Below are 26,121 nucleotides of genomic sequence, written 5' to 3'. Positions count from 1 at the left end.
AAAGAAAAAAGATGATGGTGAAAATAAATATACTGAGTGGTTACGATATTTTAGTCATCATCCATAATTTGTACTCGACTTAACCACGTTCTTCGAAAATAAAAAAATATAAAACATAAAATACAACCAAAAAAGAAAAAATGAGAAAGAAGTAAAAACAAAAAAATAGAAAATAGAAAAAAAGGAGACTAAAAAGGAAAAAGAAAAAAAAAGAAAAAAGAGAGAGAAACAAAGGGCAGAGGGTAGAGATTAGAAGAGAGAGAGAGAAAAAAAGAAATGACAAAAAAAAGAAAAAGAAAAAAAAAACAAAACTAGAGGCTACATATAGAAGAGAGATTAAAAAACTAAAAAAAAAAAGAAATGGAAAAAAAGTCAAATTGATATGATATAGAAGTTTTAAGTTTTTGACTTAGGAGTTAAAGTGGGTTGAAACCATTTTTACCCAATTCATATTTACCCATATTTATATGGACGGATTGCAATTCAAACCATTTTTGCTCGATTCATATTTAACCTGTCCAAATCCAATCCAATTCGCTCGCTTGCCACCCCTGTGTCTACCTCTACCTTGCTTGAAATCATTCCTAACCAACCTCTTACACCTCGCATGCCCAAACTATCTCAACCTTGATTCCATCTTGACTTAGATTCCACCGAATTCACTCCCACCTAATCTCGAATCACCTCATTTCTAATCCTATAATTTCTAGTGAACCCACACATCCATCTTAGTATTCTCATCTCTATCACCTTCATTTTTTGGATGTAAAAGTTCTTGACTGGCCAACACTTTTGCTCCATACGAGATAACTGGTCTAATGATCACTCTATAAAATTTGTCTTTGAGTTTAGGAGATACCTTCTTATCACATAAGATTTCAAAAACGAGCCTCTATTTCATCCATCCTATCTCAATACAGTAAGTGACATCCTAGTCAATCCTCTCTATTTTCCTGGATCATAGAGCAAAGATATTTGAAACTATCTCTCTTTTGGATGGCCTGAGTATCAAGTTTCACAACCACATGCGTCACTTCGCTAACCTTGCACTCTAAATATTCTATTTTGGACCTACTCAACCTAAACACCTTTCTAAACCTCCAACTTAACATTTACTCCACCACGGGTCTCGTCAATCTGGACTATGTTATTCACAAATAGCATACACAATTATACCTCACCTTAAGGCTTGATCAATTCTCCACGTCAATACATCCGTCAACAAGACAAATAATAATGGGTTAAGAGTCGATCCCTGTTTTAACCCTATTAAGATAGGAAAGTGCTCTGAGTCCCTTTTTACAGTCCTAAACATGAGTCTTGGCTTCGTCGTACATATCTTTAATCTCCCTACTATACGTCACAAGTACACCTCTAGCCTCCAAATACCTCCATAGAACTTCCTTGGGAACTCTATCATAGACCTTTTCTAAGTCGATGAATACCATGTGCAAGACAATACTTCCCTAGGAACTCTATCATAGGCCTTTTCTGAGTCGATGAATACGAAGTGCAAGTCCTTCTTCCTTTTAAAATATTGCTCCACCAGTCTCCTTATGAGATGGATGGCCTCAATAGTTGTCTAGTCGAACATCCTGACATAAATCTAAACTGATTATCTGAAATAGTCACAATCCTTCTTAACCTCAACTCAACTACCCTCACCTAAACCTTCATAGTGCGACTCGACAACTTAATACCCCTATAATAGTTGCAATCCTCAATGTCACCCTTGTTCTTATACAATAAAGTCATCTTACTCATCTCAAAGCTCCAGACATCTTCACCGTCTGGAAAATGATGTTAAACAACTCATTCAACCTCTTAATACCCGCCTCTCTTATGCACTTTCAAAAATCCATCAGAATCTCATCTGACCGAGCTGCTCTACCCTTATGCACCACCTTTAACCTCCTCAACCTTAATGTGCCTACAAAAACCATAATATTGAATCCTCTCAGAATGCTCCAAATTTCCCAATACAATGCTTGTGTCCCTCTCTTCGTTCCTCTTTGCGCATTAATAAATTATAAATTTACCTAGTTTTCCCTAGTTAAATTAGGTTCACATCTCATTTTCCTAATTAATAATTTCATTTATTTGTATGAAATCATCTTAGTTCGCAAGTTATTGTTCACTTTTTTTTTTACCTATATTTTCCTTTAATGATAATCTGGACATTTAAATATTCAACGACAAATTCAAATTATTCAGTGATTAATTGTTATTATATCTTTTAAATCATAATTCACATATAACTTGATGCCAAATTAAATCATAGTAATTTTTTTCAACTCGCACACAAAATTACAAAAGTTCCAAAATTTCCTATTTCTCGCATCAATAGAACTTTACATTTTAATGATCAAAGATTATGGAGGTAAGTTTTATTTTAATCTTAAACTTAATAAAAAGCTTTGATAATTCCAGCCATAGCCCACAAAAATGGAATCATTTTTCATAGGAGGCACCTTACATTCAAAATAGAATTTTATTTGCAAATCCAAATTAATTAAACTTGAAGAAAATAAGAAATGAATCAAATCTTATCTTATCATTGTAATATAAATGGCAAAATAAATCATCTTAAATTAATTAGTTTTCCTAGTCAAATACAAAGTAATACAATCTTACTTTTATTCTAAACTTACCAATTATTATCCCTCGTATCAAACACCCATTAATTACATTTCCAATGAGAATCCCAAGCAAGATGCATAATATAAGTAACAAAAAGACAATTAATGAAAGGAAAGAAGGCATTCCCTTTCTTCTAATTGAGATGACACATTGATTAAAAATAAAATTAATAACTTGTCTAGTTTATCATAGTGTCCATATTAAATGATGTTTATATTTTAGTTTGAAGAAAAAGTAATTGATGCAAAGGGTAAACATGAATTTTTTTTTTGATCTCTTTTTAATTAATGGAAAAACACAAGTAAAATGAGAAATTAAATTAAGAAATTTGGGGCGGAGAAAGTATTAAAGGAAAAAGCAAAATACAATTCTCGTGTAATTAGTAGTACTGTTCAACACAGCACTAGGCAGAGAGAACGAAAGGAGTAGCTACGTATAGTATATCAATCCAAATTTATTGAATTAGGAGGAAATACCAAACACAGAATATAAAAAATGGAATATTACTTGCCTAAAATCGTTAGAAATCATTTGGTATGAAATGGACAAAGTTATTTCAGAGAAAAAAAAGTCTTAAAGTCATCATATATATGTGGGAAGTCTTTATCTCATTATTATAATATAAATGGTAAAATAAATCATCTTAAATTGATTAAGAATATTCTTAGTCAATTACAAATTAATATAATCTTACATTTTATTCCAAAATTACCAATTCTTATCCCTCCTACCAAAACAACCTCTTAATTATATTTTCAATGAAAATCCCAAGCAAAATACACATTAGTAATTAATCTCTAATTAATTAATATTCTTAGTCAATCACAAATTAACATAATCTTACATTTTATTCCAAACTAACCAATTCTCATCCCTCCTACAAAAATCATCCCTTAATTGTATTTCCACTGAAAAACCCAAACAATATATCCCATATATATAAGTAATTAATCTCAAATTAATTAATATTCCTAGTCAACCACAAATTAATAGTATAATCTTACAATTTATTTCAAAATTACCAATTTTTGTCCCTACCAAAGTTACCCCTTAATTATATTTCCAATAAAAGCCCAAGCAAATACATATAAGTAATTAATCTTGAATTAATTAATTTCCAAAATTATCAATTCTTATCTCTCCTACCAAAATCACCCCTTAATTATATTTTCAATGAAAAGTCCATGCAAAATAGTACATATAGGTAAATAATCTCAAATTAATTAATATTCCTAGTCAATCACAAATTAATAGAATCTCACATTTTATTTCAAAATTACCATTTCTTATCCTACTTACCAAAACATCCTTTATTATATTTCCAATGAAAACCTCCCACACACTATATATAAAGCAACACAAAAAGACAATGAATGGAAGCTTAAAAAAGAAAAGAAAGAAAGTTGAGTATTAAAGGGAAAAGCAAAATACAATTCTCGTGTAATTAGCACTACTGTTTTAACACACACAAGCAACACCAGCAGCATTAGGCCTCAACACATTGCCAGGTGACATCAAAAACCGGAAGCGGTTTATTATGTATTCTTCTTCCTAACACCTTTTTTCCTAATTTTATTCTCTCTTTCGGTTCCTCCCGCAGTATAAATCAGTGATTCGTTAGGGTTTCAGTTTCACAACATCACACAGATTTGGTTAGCAATGGCAACGACGGCGGCCTCTAAGGCAGCCGACTCCTACATTGGGAGTCTCATTTGCTTGATTACAAAGTCTGAGATTCGTTATGAAGGTTTTTTGTTCCATCTTGATGCTCCTGAATCCACCATCGGTCTTCGTAACGGTAATACACAACACTCGCCTCACACTATTTTTAGTTTTTATCATTTAGAGAAAAAAATGGCAGGAATAATGTTGTGTGATTGTCGGAGTTTTGTTTTATTCATGAAAAAATGGCAGGAAAAATGTTGTGTAATTGTTAGTTTTGTGAATGTGTAATTAGTACTTTAGTTTTGTGAATGTGTAATTAGTACTTTTGGTGTGTGTTTCTGTTATCAGAGTTTTAGGTGAAAGAAGCAAAAAAAAATAAAAAATAAAAAATAATTGAGATTGTTTACGTGTTGTATGAGCTGGGAATTGGATTATACAGCGTGAATAGGCTGTGTTATCATGATAATGTTTATTTGTGTTGTATAATTGTTAGTTTTGTGATTATCAGAGATTTATTTTTATTTATGAAAAAAAAATGGCAGGAGAAATGTTGTGTAATTGTTAGTTTTGTGAATGTGTAATACTTTTGGTGTGTGTGTTTGTTATCAGAGTTTTAGGCAAAGGAGGCAACACGAGAAAACAATATTTGAGATTGTTTATGTGTTGTATGAGATTGTTTATGTGTTGTATGAGCTGGGAATTGGATTATACAGTGTGAATAGACTATGTTATCATGATCATGTTTATATGTGTTGTGTAATTGTTAGCTTTATGATTATCAGAGTTATGTTTTATTCATGAAAAAATTGGCAGGAGAAATGTTGTGTGATTGTTAGTTTTGTGAATGTGTAATACTTTTGGTGTGTGTGTGTGTTATCGGAGTTTTAGGTGAATGAAGCAAAACGAAAAGAAAATTTGAGATTGTTTACGTGTTGTATGAACTGGGAATTGGATTATACAGTGTGAATAGGCTGTGTTATCATGATCATGTTGTTTGTGTTGTGTAATTAGTTTCTGTTGTTTGGAGTTTGATACTTGTAAGGGGAAAATAGATATAGATCTGTCAAAGGAAAGAATGTTATGACGAAGCGAAAAAAATGAAATTGTTTGTTTGTTGTATGAGCTGAGAATTTGAATTATGTACAGTGTGTGAATAAATTGTGTTATCACGATCATGTTTATTTATGTTTGTTATTAGTTATGCTGTTTGGAGTTGAATACTTGAACGAGAATATAGATATAGATCTGTCAAAGGAAAAAAAAGGAAAAGGACTTTCTGAAGCAGTGTTACAGTGTTAGGGTTAATAATTTTAAGAGTGTGGCTAGAGACTAAAAAACTAGTTGATTCTTCTCATCAGTCCTAGCCTTGATGGACAGAGTTAATAAATAAAAGCTCGATTTGAATTACAAGAAGAATTTGTTCAAAAGAAGATAAATTACTTCTCCAACAAGTATTTTAAGACTACGCTCGTCTCTTTTTAACGTGGATAAGCTAGCGAATCTTGTGGTTAGTGTCTCCTTGTGTCATAACAAACATGATGGACTTCTCTAGTACCTGAATTTTATGGCTTGCCCTTTTCTTATTGCCTTTTTGTATTGACAATTATTGAGTACAACAACAACAAACCCAGTATATTCCCACATAGTGGGGTCTGGGGAGGGTAGAATGTACGCAGTCCATACCACTACCTCTAGGGAGGTAAAGAGACTGTTTCCGATAGACCCCCGGCTCAGGACAAAAGACATTAAACAGAAACATCAAAATCGTAGAACATGATACCAATAAAATAGGTACGACACTCACAATTAGAGAAAAGAAAAAAAGAAATACATACGTAAATCAATAACTAAAGCCATAAATAAATAGATAAATACATAAATTTGCCAACAAACGACAACAAGTCCACCTACTTACTGACTACTACTCCTCCACACCCTTAGCCCTCTACTCTAATGCTTTTCCTCCATAACTTTCTATCCAGGGTCATGTCCTCATCAGCCGTAACTGCTCCATGTCACGTTTAATCACTTCTCTCCAGTGTTTTTTCGGTCTACCCCTACCCCGCTTGAAACCTTCCAAGGCCAACCTCTCACACCTATGAACTGGGGCATCTGTGCCCCTCCTCATCACATAACCAAACCATCTCAACCTCATTTCCCGAATTTTATCCTCCACCGACACCACTCCCACCTTCTCTTGAATAATTTCACTGACAATTATTGAGTATTTGGCTAAATTAATAATATTTAATTATTTGGCGGAATATTTTATTTGTTTCATCTTGAACTCTTAGCTTCTTTTCTTGTACATTTATGAGACATGAGTTATCTGGTTGTGGTCCAGTGAAATCTTATGGGACAGAAGGACGAAAGAAGGATGGACCTCAGATATCTCCCAGTGACAAAATTTATGAGTACATTTTCTTCCGAGGCAGTGACATAAAGGTGAGCTCAACTTCTGTCTTTACCTGCTTATTTTGTGTGATTGGTATATTTATCGGAACTGGATTATTGTAATTAAAACTTCAAGAAACTGGTTGCCATTGCTGACCAAGTGGAGGGTCCTTGAATATGTTTCTTTTGGTGGTGGCGGGGTGGTAAGTCCTTTTGAGGGGTAGGGGCTATGCAGAAGTATTGCTTTGGCTATTGCAACAAATTTTTGCCACTGTACCTTTTATTTAATTCCAATTGCTTTAGCCTGTCTGTCTTTGAGAATACGGTCAAAAGCCAGTACCCTAGTTTTCCCATTCAGCTCTTCAGATCTTTCTTGAAGTTTGGTTAAGCAACTAGTATCTTGGTTTTTAGTGTATTAATAAGCGAAGATGGTTATTTCATCTTCATTCTTCTTCCATGCCTCCTGTCCTTCTACTTTTGCGAAAGAGTACATCATCTCATACATGCTTCGGTGAGGAGTGTCTATTGATGGTTCCGTTTCTTTTTCTGGAGCTTGTCAAGTTACAATGCGTAGAACTGTTACTTTATTTAATGTATTCCTTCTAGAGTCAATTTGGCGGTTACGCATTAGAGTGCATGTGATAATAGTCAATAACTATGTAACATGCCTAATGCTTGCATCTTCACGACACCTACAGATAGCTACCATGCAAGGGTAGTTGAATTATTTCTTGTTCAGTGTCTTACACGGCCGTTCCTGTTACCTTTTTAAAATTGTACTCTTCCAGAACCAATTTGGCGGTCAATCATTAGAATGCATGTGGTAATAATAGTCAATAACTACGTACATGCTGATTCTGCTTGTATCTTCACGTCCAACTGTTTCTAGTTGTTAAAAACCTCTATGACCATGGGGTAGGATTGACTGACTCAATAGCGAGAATTCTTATCCTGACTGACTAAATAGAGTCGTTGAAAATGCCCAAGTCCATTCCCAGTAGCTTCTTGTTCAGCCTATGTTCAAGACTATCTGGCTAGATTGTTAAGAGTCTGCCACTGATAAAAACACATAAGTTCTACTGTACATGGTATACTTTTAGCTTATTTCTCCTCTGCAAGAGACACCTCAAAGAGAATGTTGAGACCCATAAAGCATTTTACGATCACATAAGATTGCTCTTACTTACTGCTAAGCTCATGCCTCAACAGTAATTATTTCCACGGAATGGAAAAAATTGGCACGGGATTTTATAGATTTTGTTAGCTCGTTAAATTTTTGTTAGGAGATAAAAGGCCACTGTACAGTTACATGATTTAATTACTTTTCTACCACTTTGCATACACTAGATGCTCATTAATGAATCCTTTACCTTTCTTTATAAAAATGAGACATAGGAGGTTCCCAGGTTCCTCATCTCTTCCCATTTTTAGGTTTAAGCTACAGGGCAACTTATGTTTCCCTTGAATACTCAAAATACTAGACAATATAGAAATCCTCTAAGGTTGTCAGATCCCGTGGTTCAGAGAGTGGTATTAAAGCTTTGGCATCGAAAGTCTTTAAGAATGTTTAGATGGATCTTGGTGCCTTACTTGAAGCAATATCAATTTTATGGCTTGTTACAAGAAAAAAATCACGTAGAGGTGAAAGGGGAAATGCTCTTTTTAGTTGGAGAAGTGGTCTTACATTTGACTTATCCTGAAATGTTGTATAGTGTATGTCTGAAGTACATCTGAAAAGATGTTAGACCCATTCATCCGAGGGTTTTGTTTCTGCTGTAAAAATGGACTCATTCTGAATTATCCCCTTTACTTTTCCTTCGTCTCGCAGGATCTGCAGGTTATATCTTCACCATCCCCTCAAAGTACTTCAGTTGTTCCTGATGATCCTGCCATAATACAGGTATGTTTATTTTAATATGGTGGATTATCCTTCTTTTGCAACATATAGGTTTAACTAACTTTGTCAATGTTAATTATTCAGACTCATTATCCTAAACCAACAGCTTCAACCATTGGCATGACTTCTCCTGGTGCTTCTCAAGTAGCAGATGTTAGTACCAGTGCACCGTCCATTCTCCCTGTTGCACCTTTATTAGTGAATCTGCCCCCCAATCCGTTGCTGCCAAGTTCTAGCCTTTGGGGCTCGTCACTTCCTCCGCCACCTTTAAATATCAGTGGGCCTGCTGTGCCTAATTATTGGCCAGGATTAGTTGGGTCCTCAGGAGGAGTTTCTCATTTTCAACAGCAACGTTTTCCTCCGCCACCACAGAGTTTGGTTGGATCCCTTCCCATTCAGCAGCAAGCGCAACACCAAAATGTGAATGCATTAGCCGGAGGATCTAGTTTGGCTGCACAACATCACCCATTGCTGCTGCCTATTAGTACTACTTCCCCAAATTTACTTCCTGCCGTGCCGTCTCCATCTTGGCAATCCAATCCTGGGCAGCCAGCTAAACCAGCTTTTAGTTTGTCATCTATTCCAAGGCCAAATAATGCACCCCGTGCTCTTCCAGTTGCACCAAGAACAGTGTCTTCTCTGGAAGCAGAACTTAATGCCAATGCTATTCTGGCTCCAGTGACGAAAGAACCAAGTTCCGTCATTATCACTTCAGATTCTTACCCAACGTTTTCGGGAACTGTGTCATCTATTGTAGACACAAAAGGTGCATCTCTCAGCAATCTGTCAAGACTATCCCTCTTGACACCAGAGATGCAGTCTGGAGTGAAGGATTCCTCATCATCTCAGTCAATGCGAGCTCCAAACATTGATGTACACACTGTTCAAGCATCAGTATCAGAACCTCTGCCATCAGGGAGTACTGAAGAAACCCTGGACTCGCTACCAAAATCGCCAAACAAAACAGTATGGAAGCTCGCTCTCCCTCATTCTCACTTTTATTCCTTCTCTCCTATATTGTGGTGTGTCCATTAATGGTAAACAGCTTATATTTATAGCTTAGATATAAAATCAGGCATGTTTTGATGATATCTTTCATTTTCTAGTTTTGATGTTTGTGTTTGTAGTTACACTTTCTTTGTTGTTAATGAGTAAATATCTTTAGCCTGTGCAAAAGTAACCAGCTTGGCATTGTTGGAGTTACTTTCAAATTGCATTAGAAGAAATAGAATAAAGAGACCCTTAACCAACATCCAACAACGCTATTAGAATCATATTGTTCATCATATTCCTGCAACGGCGAGGATTACTTTCACATTTACCTATTCAAAACACTTTTGCTGGGGCCCTTTAAATAAATGCACACGGATATCATTGTAAGCGAACTCTCTGATTTCCTATTTACTCCCTTGGTCCAATGTATGTGGTAATATTTGAAACCTGTGGTCTAAAGCAAGCCTTATACATTTGTTTGGCTATAAATCATCTCATTAAGGGTAACATGAAAATTTTAAAGTTTGAATTATTTCTAAATATAGAGATGTGACATTCTCTGGGGAAGTGTGCCACATAAATTGGGATTAGAGGGATCACAAACAATTTCTGTGGTGTACTTAAGTATAGTTGTTCTGTATTGATTGCATTAATTTTGTCTATCTTCTCTTTCTGTTTGCAACGTTATGTATTTCCAATTTCTTGGATGTTGTTTGCTGCTGAATTTCATGACTTCTCTATTTGATACAATAACCTGGAGATTCATTTATGCTTTTGTCTGCTGACACCATTCTTTCTTTCTCTCTAGTTACGTGGATCTACATCATCTCATCACAATAGAAGTCACTTTGCTCGGGGAAGAGATGGGGTAATTTTCTGCATTACTTATAGTTTTTACTCATTTGAGCCTTTAGTGTTGGTTTTTACCTTATGGGGTTGTTTTTTGTTCATTCAGGCACATCGAGACACGTTATCCACTCATCACAATAGTAGAGGAGGGCACCCACACAGGGGAAATACGGTAACCTACTCCACTTGTTTTGTTCCTAGGCAAACAACTTACTTTTGGTCCCCTAACCCCACAAGGCCTTAAGACGAAAAAGTGGAGTTTCGATTTGGCATGGATTCTTACATATGCCCTTTTGATCCTTATAATTTGTATCAGCCAAATGGAGGTGCTGTATATATGCATCAAAATTATAGGACTGCATCAGGAAGAGGAAATGGGGTAACTCTAATTAGTTAGAGCATGCAATCCATATATTTTTTGGCTAAATTTAAATATTGAACTATGTCATATCTTACTGCCAACCAAAAAATAAAGGAAGTTATTTCTACTTAACCTTCCAGATTATTGGAGCTGCTCCACATTCTCGTCCAAGTAATATGGGCATGGGCAGAGGAAAAGTGGTAATTCATTTGGCAAGTTTTCCATTAAACTTTTTGTTCTTAGAATTCTAATCATTTTCATGCTTTTGTTATGTTCATCTTGGAATCGGTTTTTTCTTTGATAAACACATAATCAGTACTGCGAAGACTTTCCACTAGTACATTCTCCCTTTCTTCTGATGACTACCAGATTTTGTTTTTTTCCTTTTGATTCTGCAAACTATCTACTTGAGTACTTGTATTCTTCTTATTATGGCCTACCACACTCGTTAACTTATGTTCCACATGATTCCAGCCAAATGGGGTTCTTCAACACAATCATCGCAACGTAGGAAGTCAATTTTGGGGAGGTGGAGCTAAGGTAACTACTCATTTAGCACTTGATCTCTTTCAAATTTTTGTGTGGACATGACATCCTTGTCAATTTCTTATAGCTATATTCCTTGCAGTACACTAGTTCAATTACGTTGAGGCATTGAAGTCTTGTTGTGATGAGTAATAGATAATGCGTACTTTAGATGCATGATACTTGGAATTGAAATTAATGTTGTCTGATTAATTTTTTAGAAAAAATAGAAATAGCTAATATTCATGACCAATGAAGCATGTCATTTAAATTAATATCCCAGAAATATGTTTTGTAAAGTTTTTTGAGCATCACAATTTTCAAGTCTTCAGATGTAGCCATAAAATTGCGTTTCCAACAGGACGAAACTTTTCGAGTAATACATAGTGTTTGGGAGTGTTGAGTGATGATAATTGTGTTGGCTGGTTTAAAAACAAGCTGCAAGGAACATGCAAACCTCTTTGACATTTTCTCATTCTATTCCAATTTTGATACACTAATAACTGAGCAAACTTTGCTTTTTCCTTCTGAATCATTGGGAAATAGGAAGAGTGATCTGCATCTGACTGAAACATATGCTCTAAAATATCAAGATAAAACTACTTGTGCGCATTTGTTAACTAACACAATTCTTTGTACTCAAGAGTGTACTTGAATTTGTTTTCCCAGAATCCCCATGTGGTTAAAAGATTCTCCAAGGATTTTGATTTTGAAGCAATGAATGAAAAATTCAATAAGAAAGAGGTATGGGATTTTCTGGGCAGAAGTAACAAGGCTGAATCAGATGACAATGGAATCGGGCATGAGAAAGAAATGGATGACAGTGATGCTGAGGATGAAATTGGGGATGGAAGTGCAAAACATGATTACAAGGTAAGCTGCTGGTGGAAAAAGTTTTTATATGCCTTAACAATGATTTTGTCCACATGTCCCTCAATTTGCTTCTATTAACTTTTTGTTCTACAGCCTGTTTATTGTAAGGACGACTTCTTTGATTCTCTTTCTTGTCACACACTTGATCGTGAATCTGGAAAAGTGAAGTTCTCTGAACAAAGGAAAAAAGATGTTGAGGTAATTTAATTATTTGCCTCATCTCAAAGAGGGGTGTGCAGGGTGAATAAAAATCTTTGCTTTAGAATTTTCTTTAATTTTATTCCTGAAGAGACTTCTTGATGTGTTTTCTAGACATTTGGTGAGATTCAGAAAAACCAACGGGGTCGTGGTCGAGCTCGCATGTCAGGGGCATCTCAACGTTCATATCGTGGAAGAGGATATGACAATGCACGTGGTGGCCGTGGCCAAGGAAGAACTGTTTGGGGTCGTGTCACTTAAAGAGAGCTTCTATGTGTACTAGTGAATGGTGTTCAGGAACTAGACAACACCCCGAATTATGTAGTACCTAGTCACGATAAACTTCTAGTCAGGTTTAACTTGACATTATTGTAGTTATAATAAATAAAGGACAGAAGGTAGAGCTTACTGCTGAACACCTAGGGTAAGAACTATTTAAAGATGAGCTATGGTAAGACTTTGGAGTCCGGTGATTGTAAGAGTATGTAATCAGTCACAGTTGGTTACCTGGTACATAATAAGTAGCAAGATCAGCTGCTTCGAATAAAAATCTTTCATGAACTTTGTGAACAACAAAGCATTGGCATGAAATCTTTTTACAGTGTTGTGCTTTTGGCAGTGTTAAAAAATTGTTTGTGTGTAAGCTAGTCGACCTGCAGTAGGATTCTGTATGGTCAGCAACTACCATGCAGGATATGATTGCTACATTTCCAGAAACTGAGAATAGTTTGGGTTGGTTAGAACTTACAACAATTGACTGATCGAGGTATGTTTGGTAATAAGATTAGCACAGTTTAGCGCAAAAGGTGCTGGTATTAATGCAATTTTATCACAGGTTGGTATAACCGAATTCTGTACATTGCTCTATTGTATCAAAAGAATCAAGATTCTTTGTAGCTGGTTCTAAATTATTATCTATGTTGATTCCTTTATATGGTAACAAGTAAATGATCCAGTAGTCTCTTTGTCGTGGTGCTTGTGATCTTCTGTGTTGCTAAAAGCTGCCGATGTTCCTGTTTTTAACATGTCAATGGTAGTATGCTAGTATTTGTTAGTTGTCCCCTTATTTATCCATGTTGACAATTCTCTTCGGACAGCTTAGCTTGTCCCTTTTTCCCCTTCAGCATTTTCTTGATTCCCCATCTAAACTGATGACCTGAATTAGCTTCTTCTTCGATTAAGCAAAAAGAAGTCACCTCCTCCTTTTGGGATGAGTCGAGAAGAAAGGGATATATTGTAGATCCTTGGTGGGTCTTACTAACTCCTCAAAGTTATTAGTGATGGTTGGACGTGGGGCACAAAATGAAAACTAAAGAAAAGAAACAAAGAGTAGCAAAAAAGAAGACAAACGAGTATTATAAACGTATAGTCTGCTCATGTTGCCGCTATTCTGTCGTCACTCCATCAGTGATAATAAATAGGATGGAGTGATGCGTGACGCTTGCTCTTCTCCTGGCCCCTCAACAGAATTTTATGGTACTGGAACAAAATATGTGCGAATAGGCCAAAGTTGAAAAGAATGCTCATGTAATCACAGCAACAACTACAACATAACCCATGCCCACAAATTAGGGTACGAGGAGGGTAAATTGTATGCAGACCTTTTGTTAAATTGTATGCAGGCCTTTTGTTTTTGATAGATCCTAGGCTCAGGGAAAAATAATCCAAAGCAGTTCATAAAAAGAAGTAACGGAAGTGAAAGCAAAAGCAGGGCAAAGAAAAATACTACGATAATCGAAGTTCGAGAAGCAACAGATAAGGCATAATACATAAATATGACCCTAAACTTGACAACAAATTATAACTTTAACCTTAAATTTTGATAGTGCCCAAATAGAAACTCCGATTTTGCAACCCTCATGTGTGAGTTTCACTCGCGCCTATGTGGAAAGCTCATCCAATCACACGGTGCCACGTCGTTGAAAGAGCTGACTTGGAGGGAGGTCATATTTGTGTAGTTTGGAATAGTTAAAGATCATATTTGTGCACTGTCTTGTGTTAAAATGGCGTCGTTTTTATTATTATTATTATTATTTTTTATTTTTTTTAATTTCTATAGCAGCAACCATATTTATTATTATTATTATTATTATTATTATTTTTAATTTCTATAGCAGCAGCCATATTTGTGCAATTTTGAATAGTTAAAGGTTATATTTGTGCACTGTCAAAGTTTTGCTTTTTGAGTTAAAACGACGTCGTTTTTATTATTATTATTATTATTATTATTATTATTATTTCTATAGCAGCAACACCTAACTTTTTTTTATTAAAAAAATAAAAGCCACTAGCAAGGATCGAACTCGCGTAGTAGGCTGAAGGAAGCGCCCAAGAAGAGCAAATAACACCACTAAGCTATCTAAGTGTCTTGTTTCATGTGGTTCAACATTAATATACGTACATAAATATAGATTTTCTACCTTATATATACAACGTAATTTTTTTACCGAGGGGTTCGGGTGAACCCCATGACAACCACGTAGGTCCTCCCCTGCGTTAATTTAATAACGCTAATTTAATAATATTTTAATAACATTAATTTAATAACGTTAATTTAATATACTACTACTACTATCCTTAATAATGTTAATTTAATAACATTTTACTAAAACTATAATTTTTTTATTATTAGTATAGTTTCATCTTTAATTTAATATTTAAATAAATTATATTTAGATATATTATATAACATAAATTCGCTCTCTGCTTTATAATATATATACATACCCGCGCGATTTTTTTGTATGAGGCTGACCCACCTAATTAATAAATCTTCAGTATTGCTCTTTTTCCACAATGACAATAGGAATTAGATGTCATTTTCATCTTTGAGCCAAAAATAATGAAAAAATAATAGTGAAAAGTCATTTAAAGGTCATATTTGTACAGTTTTAAATAGTTAAAGGTCATATTTGTACACTGTCAAAGTTTAAGGTCAAAATTATAATTTGATGTCAAATTTAAAATCATATTTATGTATTATGACATCAGAGAAATGAAAGGACAGAAAAAAAAATAATAGAAGTGAAAGCAAATCCAAAAAAAATAATACAATAATTGGAGTTCTAGAAGCAATAGATAATAACATAAATGGAAGGACAAGAAACTAGCATAGTTATACTACAAATACTAGTATAGACACTAGTATGAACGGATAACATGCAGCTAAATACAACCGTGTGTAAATTGACTTGATATCTTCAAACTGACCTTCTATAGTAACATTTTCTTTTACACATTCTTCAACCACTCCCAAGGTTTTCTCTTGATAGCTAAATTGCATGATAAGACTGTACTGGCTGCAAATAGTTGAATCATGCGTTATGGGACCTTGAAGATATCATATACACTGTACACATGATTAAAACACCCTATTTTTCATTTTAACTTTTCTGCTAGATAATTGTATTTGTGTCCCTTGGAGCAAAATGCATCATCTTGCTATTCTTCTGAGTTAATTTTGCCTTTTTGTGAACCAATGGGCATGCAAATTTTACTAAATTAGAACTATTGTAAACTTTAATTACGTTTATGAGTATCTATAATTTACCAAAATCATTAAAGGTTCTTCTAACCAACAATTTATTGCATATCCATGTCCAATCAAAGATGGGTCCCCTTTTATCACACGTCATAAAAGTGATTTAAGCCTGATTTAAATATTTAAAGAAACCCCCTTCTCCATTAGTAAGCAGAAATATCCATACCACTATTACCATAACAGAGATTTCTATGTAACTACTTTCCATTTTGTGTTCATAATTCATCAAGAAAATTGTAATTGTTCCAAAAAAGTTGATACAGCATTAAATTTTATCCAAGAAAACAGAGAAAGAGAGGAATAAAAAGAAAAGCTAGGAGGGGTTCAATATATATATATATATATATTATATGGATGTAAGGAAAATTGTGGTAGTAGTGGAAGATGTGGACATAGCAAGAACTGCACTTCAATGGACTCTTCACAATCTCCTGAGATATGGAGATATAATCTCTCTTCTCCACATATTCTCTATCACAAGATCCAACAAGAAGCTAAGGCTTTTACGTCTCAAAGGTTTCCAATTGGCTCTTTCTTTCCAAGAAATATGCAACAATTTTATCAATGTATGCTACTTTATTTTGAGTTCATTACAATTTCTATTTTGTCTTGTGATTTTTATTAAGTTTTACAAGTATATATATTTGTATGTTACTGATGGGATATGTGAAAGAAGGTGTGTTACAGACCAAGACAGAGATTGTGGTGACACAAGGGGATCAAGATGGTGGAAAGATTGGCGCTATGGTTAGAGAAATTGGTGCTACTACTCTTGTTGCTGGACTTCATGATCACAGCTTTCTTTACAGGTGAATTTCACATCCCTACTTCCTTAAACTTATCTCCTGATTTATTCTTATATCTCAGAAAGATGTATATTTGATTTGTTTTTTTCATCGGTAAATGAATGGAAACCCGTACTTCTTATAAGGCTTGTACAATTCTTCTCTTCTACCTTTGAGCTAGTTTTTGAAGCGTGAGTTTGATTGAGTTAACTATTAGTGTCATGGTTCATCTGCTTTTGCTTTTGCAGTCCTATCAAATAATATCAAGTCATCAAGTAAAGGGCTTGTGAATTGAGTTGATCAACTATAAAATTGAGAAAGCATAAGCCATTCTCCCCCCTCACCCCCACCCCCACCCCACCCCTACTCCCCAACTATAATTGGTCTCAGCCTATTTTTGGTTCTGAGGCTAGGATTGAGCCCTTCCAAGTTTATTTGAAGTAGAGCTTATATACTTTGAATAGCCAAGATGCATGCAAATTGATCAGAAATTTCACTTATCAATAGTAATAAAGAAAAGACATCATAGCACTTCACATCCACATTGACAAGTACAAGCATTCTAGCATTAATTCTTATGGAACATTCCATATTAAACTCTATTTGTCCTTCATTATTTTAAACTCTATTTAGTTCTTCCTTCTCTTAAAAAAAAAATAATAATAATAAAAATATATATATATATATATATATAAATTCCCCTCATAGTGTGACTTACATAAGTATAACTTCTATTTTTTGCATAGGTTGGCCATGAACTAATTCTATATACTTTATTAATTTCCTTTGGGTTCTAGAAGCAGGGGATAATGCAGAATAAATAAACCAAGGAAAGCGTTTCCCATAGATTCCAAATAATTGGATCCTATATACGAGTTACTGCATGCTATTACGTTTGTTGATTTTAATTACCATTACCAAGATCCATTAGAATTAATTGTAAACCAAAAGATATCTAATAGTTATTATCCTTTATAAAATGTGACATTTGTCTTCTTGACAACAGTAGATAAAAGTATTATTATAGCATTTATCAGCGTATATAAGTTAAACTAAAATGATTACTGAGTTGCTATAATAACTTGGTCACACTATGTTAATCATTTAGAAAATCTAAACATACTTAATTAAAGCCAGTTGGCTATATTGTGCCAGTTGTGGTGTTATTAACAAGAATAAATAGGAAATAAGGACATACAGCTTGTATAGAGAAGTGGTGAAGGATATGGTAATCATTTCAGGCAAAAATATTATCAATAATTAAATTAGTCTGTACCTGTCGACTAAAGTATTATTCACTAACTTCTATAGTAAAATTAAGTACTATATTAATTCTGCTGGCTTTCGTTTTGTCTTCTTTTTATAGAGCACTTCTAAACATTACAGCATGGAAGTTTGTCATTTATAAATTATATAATATAATCTACTAACAATCCATGAAGTCACCTATATGTAGTACTTCAATCATTTTTTGTTTTTTGGAATATAAAGGAGATAACAACAAAAGGTTATGATTATATATGTTCCACTGATTATTGGACTATGGGACACATATGCAGTTTTCCAGAATTGATTCCACCAAAAATTCCATACAAAGTTTGTCCAGATCCCCATTCTATTATTTGGAGATCAGGCAGATCAAGAAGATCGATGGTCAAGAAGAAATTAAATTCAGAATAATTTTGGCAATTGGATGGAGGAATACATGTGTATTTTTTCTACAATGTATTAGGTGATGGCAAAAATGAATCTAGAATAGGAAACAAGAGCCATCGTTATTAATTGTATATTATATTTCAAGTATATATATCAATTGTATATTAATTCAATATTCATATATGTTTTAATTGGAAGAGTTGTATATGTATCAGTTTGTATTTGGTTTCAGTTGGAATATACAAATGGAATATGTACTTAGCAATTGTTATATGTTTCAATTGTATGTGTTTCAATTAATATTTGTATATGTATCAGTTGTATATTAACTCAATATTCCTATATGTTTTAATAATATCCATAATATGTATTGTAATATACAAATGCAAATGCAACGTCAATTTATACATTTTATTGAGCGCGGAGTTGAATAAGTGTATGTTTGTAGATATACAATTTGCAGAATTCATGTCTAATCTGTATATATACATTTGCAGAATGTATATTGAATTTGTACATATACGTTTTGCAGAATGTATAAGCTTTTAATAAATATTTTTTTAAGGAATGTGCCAAGTCACAAGGACCAATTATTTTAAAATGGAGGGAGAATAATAATAGGAGAAAAAGTTTTTCACAGTAGTGAAATCTTTTAATGAAGATAAAAAAAATTATTGAATAAGCATATGAAACTAGTTGTATGAATCATTCATAAAATACAAATATAAATATAAATATATTTCTGAAAGTATATTAAAAAAAAAAAAAGAAAGAGAAAGAGACCGAGAGAGAGGAGAGCAGCTAGATAAAGGAAGAAACGCGAGTGAGATTGGAAAATAAGGGAGGAGAGTAGCGAGAAAAAGGGGGACATGTAGTTCCTATTTTAAGGCATAGCTATATTTTGTTATTATATAAAATTTATCATTTGGTAATTATGAGTTACATCTTATTTGTTGTTTTCGATACATATATGTATGTATGTATGTATATATGTATGTATGTATTATGTATATTGATTTTGGATTTGTCTATATACATAATTAGCTCCCGATTCATTTAAAAAAAATACATAATTAGTTGAAATTTTTATAATTATTTTCTAAAGGTGAAAATTTGTGTAAATATGATAAGTTAAGGTGTATTTTTATGTCATTTTTAATAATTTCTTTCAAAAAGACCCATTTTTCAGAATTTGAAAATGAATTTTTAAACGAATTACTAAACTTTATTGGTCAAATAAATATTTAAACATAAAATTTTAAAAATCTAATTCAAGATTCTATAGCTTAATGGCACAAATAAAGACTCCAAACATAAACCCAGTCGCGATATAAAATAACCAGAAACATATGAAAATGTGGAACCGGGATCAAACAAAGCAGAAGTTGGCTGATGAAATATGAAAATCGTACCTGTGATCACAGCATCCGAAGCCTCAGCCCCTGATCTACCTGGAACAGCATACAAATTACCATGTCCACCACTGAACTGGGTGCCTATCCCTATGGGTGTTTTTTTTTTAGTAGTGGATCAAATATATAGATCGTGTTTGGTGACCGTTCGAAAACTTGGTACTCAGGTTGATCTCATTGTTCTACATATGGTAGATTTTGATGTGACTCAAGGCATGGATTAGTTATCTCTTTATCATGTGATCTTCGATTGTTTTGTTAGGACCGTTACTTTAGCCTTGCCTCGCGTACCTCGATTGTATGGTAAGGTTCTGTTAATCGCGTGTCGATGGAGATTATTTTTACATTTCGGCTATGAGATCGAGAAATTGTGAGTTATTTTATGTTTATATTTGGGATGTCAATGTTGAGAGTAACTGAGGTATTTTGAGAGTAACTGTGACTTTGATTGATGAGGATATAGTGTTTTGGCTTTTAATTGATGTGCATTTATGTGATTGAAAGGGTTTGGAGTTGGAATTTTTTTTTTTCTCTCTGTTGCAAGATTGTCATGTTTATATTTTGCTTTACTCAAATTTTAATTGAAGTGTTTTGAGAGTAGGCGTTTTCATTATCATGAATGTAGCTTAGTAATGTTGATGACTGTTCAATAACTAATTTTAGTTGGCCTTTCTGGTTCCTACTTGTGGTTATATTATTTATCCTGTGAAATTTCAGCAAAGTTCATCTTTTATTTCTGAAATACGTAGCGTAAGGTTGAAAATTTAGCTTGACGCGCTTAGTATTTCTACCTGTTTGATTCCTCAAGTATTTTCGTATATTTTATTTTCGTGGACGAAAGTCCTTTTAGTAGTGGATGTTGTAATGATCCTCACGGTCATTTTCTGCGTTTTCACATATTTTTAGAGTCTAGAGCTTTTCTTGCCCCAAATTTTTTATATTACTTTATAATAGTTTTTATAATGTATTAATATTTTAAACGAAAATAATAAATCTAAAAATATTAAAATATTATTATTATATAATAATAATTTTATTAAAAATAATTTTCTATTAATTATGATATATTCAAAATATAATATTTATTTTACCACAAATTTATGCAAATATATGAGTAGGTACTTATTGTATTATAACTAATAGGGTAATGTGCCGTATAATGAGGTATTTAAGTTCTATTTGTTTTAAAAGTGTGTATTCTTGCAATTGGCTTTGTCCAAAGTCAGAAAAGTCAACATCCTTATCCCATATTTTATATTTTTCTATTCATTACGCACACTGATTCTTCTTTACCATTTCTTATTCCTCTGTCTTCTTCTTCTACTTCAATCCACTTTAAATATTTATTGTATTAGAAACAACTTTGTTATTTATTTATATTATATGATGGCGTCGATTGCATGCACCGCCGCCGACTTTTGATGTAAACCCACAAATTCTACTTGGCAAAATCTAAATTATGAAGGATCTTGGGATATAATTAGTAAATTAGATCATGTGATTATCATCTTTATGATCACGAAGGAGTCTATTATTGTTGAGGTTGTTTAGGATTCAGAAGGTTTCATTAGCTACAAAGGATCCCAGCTTCGCTTTTAGTGGGGTATTATTTGGAGGTTTTGTGAAAAAATATTTTAGCTTTGACGTTCATGTAGGTTAGGTTTACCCTACCTTTAGATTGAGCTTATTTACTGAAATTGTAAACTATTATACTAATTCTAGATAAGTACTTGTAGTTGCGTACCATTTAATATATGTAATATGCCTTATTTAACTGGATTAAGACACCGTTCTAGTAAATTTTGAAATATTATTTTTAATATAATATAACGTTTATTACTTTAGGACGTGAAATTAAATTGCAAAACCTTAAATTTATCCCTTTTTAATTAAGACTGTCGGATGGTTATTTAGACGTATTTTAGCTCCTATTTAGGTTCAATATATACTTTACTTCTGTCATTAATTGTGAATTTTAGTACCACATTGACATTATGATGGTATGATATGAATTTTAATATTACAATTGGGTATGGTTACTATGAGTTTCCGTTCGAGTTCAGCATCTAATTATGGTTGTGGTTACTTTAAGTTTCGGTTCGAGTCCTACATCTGATTATGGTTGTGGTTCTTTTGACTTTCGGTTCGAGTTCGACATCTCTTGTTATTATCCATCGCTATCGGTTCGAGTTCGGTATCTGGCCTCTCGTGACTACCCATTGGTGCCAGTTCAAGCCCGATGCACATCTGGATGACTATCATGACTTATTGGGATCAGCGTAGTTATAGATTATTTATGTTTATTTTCATTACTTGTGTGTCCCACCAGCTTATGGGGGTACGGTTGGGTTAATTGTCTTCTTCAGTGTGTCTAACGGACTTATGGGGTCCAGTTAGGTTATGTTTGATTTGTCTGTTATTATTGAGTTTTTTTATTTTCTGTATTGCTTAAATTTACTCCTTTAGAGCGTTTGTGGAGCTTGGTAGTTGTTTACCTTTCCATCTCTATTTACTGATGACTCAAATTATGCCCTCGTATTATAGTTATACCGTTTTTGTATTGAGCTCAATCGGCCGATGATGCCTACTGAGTACCCGTTGTTTTGGTACTCATACTACACTTCTGCATCTTTTTTCCTGATGCAGATCTGGGTACTAGCAGTCGACGTTCACGTGGTTCCTACCCTTCAGTATTGGTTTGGAGCAAGGTGAGCTTACTGTCGTCCAAGGCTGATCCTCCTCTATCTACTCCAGTTCAGTCTTTTGTACTCGAGACTGTCTGTATATGTTATGTATGTTTTAGATTTTTGTCTAGTACTCTGGGTATTTTTTTTTTTATAGTGGTTCGACCTTATCAGGTCTTGGGAGAAATTCGTTTCTATATTTGGTCCTTTTTTCTTCTCTCGTTTTGATATATTATATATGCTCCCTTCTTAATTAGCTTTCACTTATTATTGTTGTTGCTATCATTATACGCGATCTTTTATTTAGACTCTGCTTGTTAGCCCGTTATCTATCACTTCGGACTATGGCTTAACTTGTCTACTGGTGGATTAAAGTAGGCGTCATCACAACTTGAGAAATCGAATTGTGACATTTAATTTCTTTGAAGGTTACCTTTTTATTTGTAGTAAGCAAAAATAATAAAAGAATCTACTTTATAATAGCTATATACAACATAACAAAATTTTTAAAAAATTAATTAGTGAATTTAGGCTACATTTCAATATAGACATGACATTAATCCGTTATAATTTCTTTGTTTGTTACCTTTTTATTTTTAGTAAGCAATGCTAATAAAAAAATCTACTTCATAATAACTATATACAACATATTAAATATTTAGAAAATTAATTAGTAATAGATTACATTTCAATCTGGATATGATATTAATTCGTCCAAAATAGATATGATATTAATTCGTCCAAAGTTAATTAGACAGGTCGAATGAGTAACATTTTGATAAATTAATTTTAGCCATCATATTTTAAATCAAATAATTTGATGTAATCATTGAATTTAATCTTGTTTAATATCAAAATGCATCTTGCTCAATTTAGTATTACGAATCTAATGTTGATTGAGTATTGATTGTAATGAACTGATAAAAGTAATTAATGAGGCCAAATTAAGCCTGCCAACAAACAACAACATATGAAGGAATACTTAATTAACTTTAAAATCTCTTGCATAATTAGTAGCGTCCCAATAAAATTTGTGGCCTAAAATTAAATTTTAATAAAAGATTTTAAATATATATACATACAAAAATAATATTGTTATAATTTAAAGTTCTCTTTTTTCTTGTTCATGCATATTAGTTATTTTTTGGTGTAGTATTTTTAAAAGACACATAATATTTAATTTACCTATCAATATGATTATTAATAAAAGTAAGAATTAATTCTAGTGAATAGATTGTTAGACATTTATTTACAATACATTAACTTGAATGTTGCTGTTAAAACTTTATTTATTAGTATGAAGTTTGAGTTGTTTTATTCAAAATTCTAAAATACTTTTGATAAAAATTAAATAATTTTTTTCTTCTTTATCATTTTTTTTAAGACGTAAATAATCGTCATTATAAATCATAAAATTTTAGAGGCCTCAAAATTTTTGAAATTTGAAACAAATAATGTTTTACTAACCGATTGAGCCACCCTGCATAACCCTCCCCCAAACAAAGCCCCCACCACGTGTGTCCATGCATGTTACATGCAGAAAATTACCAATCTCCACATACACATGTCACTCTAGAATCTAGATCCATCATTATTCTCCGATTTTCCTCTCAAATTAATTGAACCAACTACTCTCCATTCTTTACTATCCCAAACAAATCCAATCTCGATCACTTCTCCACCTCCATTTAATGGCTGGTCGACCACCAAACTACTTCAATAACAATACTCAAAGTAGACCATTACTGAGATCCATTCACACCAGCCATGTCCCATCATTCCTTCGCAAACTTGTACAACCTCATGTCCCTAATTCCAACCAACTCATGGGCTTTTTAGCCCTTGTTATCTCTGGAGGAATTTTACTCCTCCTCAGTGGTGTCACTCTCACCACCGTTGTACTTGGCTTAATTTTTTCCACCCCTTTGATCATCATATCTAGTCCCATATGGATCCCCATTGGAGCCCTTCTCTTCATCACCGTTGCTGGATTTTTATCCCTCTTCGGATTCGGCGCATCGACCGTCGCTGCTTTTACTTGGGTTTACAGGTAGGCCACATGTAGTGAAAGATGGTCAGTCCATCGTCGAAATATTATACAAAATAATTGTTCTCCCTTCGTCCTATTTTTTACGGCCGTTTGACTTGGCAACATCTTTTTTTTTTAAAAAAGGAGATTTTTGAAAATTTTACACTAAAATCATGTTAAATATTTGTGTGGTGGTAAATTATTTTATTAAAGTTAAATTAGTAATTTTAAAATTAAATTATTTCTAATTATATTAAAGTGTTTTTTTTTTTTTTTTTTTGAAAAATTTTGTTCTCCATAAAAATGGAACCGTTTTTTTTTTAAAAAAACTTTAGAAACTTATATTCTAAAATAATTTTTAGATATTTGTGTGATATTAAATCCTTTCATTAAAGGATTAAGGTAAAAGGGCTATCTGTTACCCTTTTTGTGACGGACTAAAGAAAATAGATACAAATTATTCTTAAATTTGAACACTTTTAATTAAATTTCTGACTTCCCACTCCAGGTACTTCAAGAGATCAAACAGGACGGAAGATGATAGTAATGATAGCAATGTGAAGGATTATACTAGAGCATTTGGTGGATACCTTCAGGGTAAAGTGAAGGATACAGCTCCTGGTGCTTAATTGACACCTCAGTAATTATCTTGTTTATTTCTTTTTGGGTGCTTCACGTGAACCTTATGTTTAATTGGAATGTAACATTGTCCTTTTTCGTAAACCAAACTTTTGTTTGATATTTTTCGTTATAAGAATCTTGATAGAACTTAACCATATACTGCTGTACGTAGATGATCTATACAATAATCACCCGTGTTAAAATTCTAACTCCTTTCCTTATGTGGATTTAAGTGCCTCACATTTTCATTTCTTAATGTCTATGCCCAAACAATTTGAATTACAACAACTTAAATTTGATAAGTTCCACCATATCTACAAGTGACTTACACAAAGGGCATGCGGTTATATTATCAGGTAATTTTACGACATTTAGAGATTTAAATTTTACTGTTTCCTCAAATTCAACGCCATTTTTACAAATTAAACATAGATTTAATTTCAAACGCTCTATTTCCCAAATTGCATTACGATGTGCATGTGTGTAATATATTTGTGTATCGCGAATTTGTAATATATTTGTGTATTATTTCGAAGGGAGAAGGATAGTATGTGGTTGAAATAATTAAGCTGCCATGTCATATTTCAGATAAGAGGTCTATCAAATTCGGCAAGAGTGACTTTTTTGCATAGGCTTTTAAGTTGGTTAAAATGGCTTTTAAGCCATTTTTTTTTTATTTTTGGGAGTGTTTATCAATTTTAAAAATTGCTTTAAAAAGTTAAAAATATAAGCCCATATCGGTAGTCTCTTTAGGTATTATATATTTGTTTGATCTCATTTTGATGTTTTCCAGTAGGAGCAGAACTATAAATTGTTAATAAATTAATCGAAAAGGCTATAGGCCTGGTAGTATTTGCAAGATACATTATCATAACCAATTCAAATTGGTATATTTCTGATTTTAGCAAATAATCTATTGCTTTTGAAAACTCTCCGAGAATTTCAATAATTTTCAAGCTATAAGCTTATAAGGACTGTAAATAAGTTTCTCAAAAACT

At 33.1% G+C, this 26,121-nt stretch overlaps 3 protein-coding genes across 4 annotated transcripts; all 3 read left to right on the top strand.

Moving 5' to 3' along the window:
* Window positions 1-3,942: 3,942 nt before the first annotated feature.
* Window positions 3,943-12,968, top strand: LOC107855419 (protein LSM14 homolog A-A). 2 transcript variants are annotated; one of them, XM_016700431.2, is made up of 13 exons: window positions 3,943-4,148; window positions 4,241-4,438; window positions 6,650-6,750; window positions 8,528-8,599; window positions 8,681-9,562; window positions 10,398-10,457; window positions 10,545-10,610; window positions 10,755-10,817; window positions 10,940-10,999; window positions 11,274-11,339; window positions 11,994-12,197; window positions 12,291-12,395; window positions 12,510-12,968. In XM_016700431.2, the coding sequence occupies exons 2-13, from the start codon at window positions 4,300-4,302 to the stop codon at window positions 12,654-12,656; spliced, it is 1,965 nt and encodes a 654-aa protein (XP_016555917.1). In that variant the 5' UTR covers window positions 3,943-4,148; window positions 4,241-4,299; the 3' UTR covers window positions 12,657-12,968. The 2 variants fall into 2 exon arrangements, with proteins under 2 accessions (XP_016555917.1, XP_016555916.1); XM_016700430.2 differs by having other exon boundaries at window positions 3,972-4,148; window positions 10,940-11,011.
* A 2,998-nt stretch (window positions 12,969-15,966) lies between these two features.
* On the top strand, window positions 15,967-17,483 carry LOC107855380. The gene is made up of 3 exons (XM_016700380.2): window positions 15,967-16,502; window positions 16,624-16,745; window positions 17,468-17,483. The coding sequence occupies exons 1-3, from the start codon at window positions 16,287-16,289 to the stop codon at window positions 17,481-17,483; spliced, it is 354 nt and encodes a 117-aa protein (XP_016555866.2). The 5' UTR covers window positions 15,967-16,286.
* A 6,542-nt stretch (window positions 17,484-24,025) lies between these two features.
* On the top strand, window positions 24,026-25,379 carry LOC107855362 (oleosin G). The gene is made up of 2 exons (XM_016700364.2): window positions 24,026-24,523; window positions 25,011-25,379. Exons 1-2 carry the CDS (start codon window positions 24,165-24,167, stop codon window positions 25,129-25,131), a joined length of 480 nt encoding a protein of 159 aa, XP_016555850.1. The 5' UTR covers window positions 24,026-24,164; the 3' UTR covers window positions 25,132-25,379.
* Window positions 25,380-26,121: the final 742 nt, after the last annotated feature.

This window comes from Capsicum annuum, chromosome 6, assembly GCF_002878395.1.
Source record: "Capsicum annuum cultivar UCD-10X-F1 chromosome 6, UCD10Xv1.1, whole genome shotgun sequence".
NCBI classification, from domain to species: Eukaryota; Viridiplantae; Streptophyta; class Magnoliopsida; order Solanales; family Solanaceae; genus Capsicum; species Capsicum annuum.
This window is presented reverse-complemented; position numbering and strand designations above follow the sequence as displayed.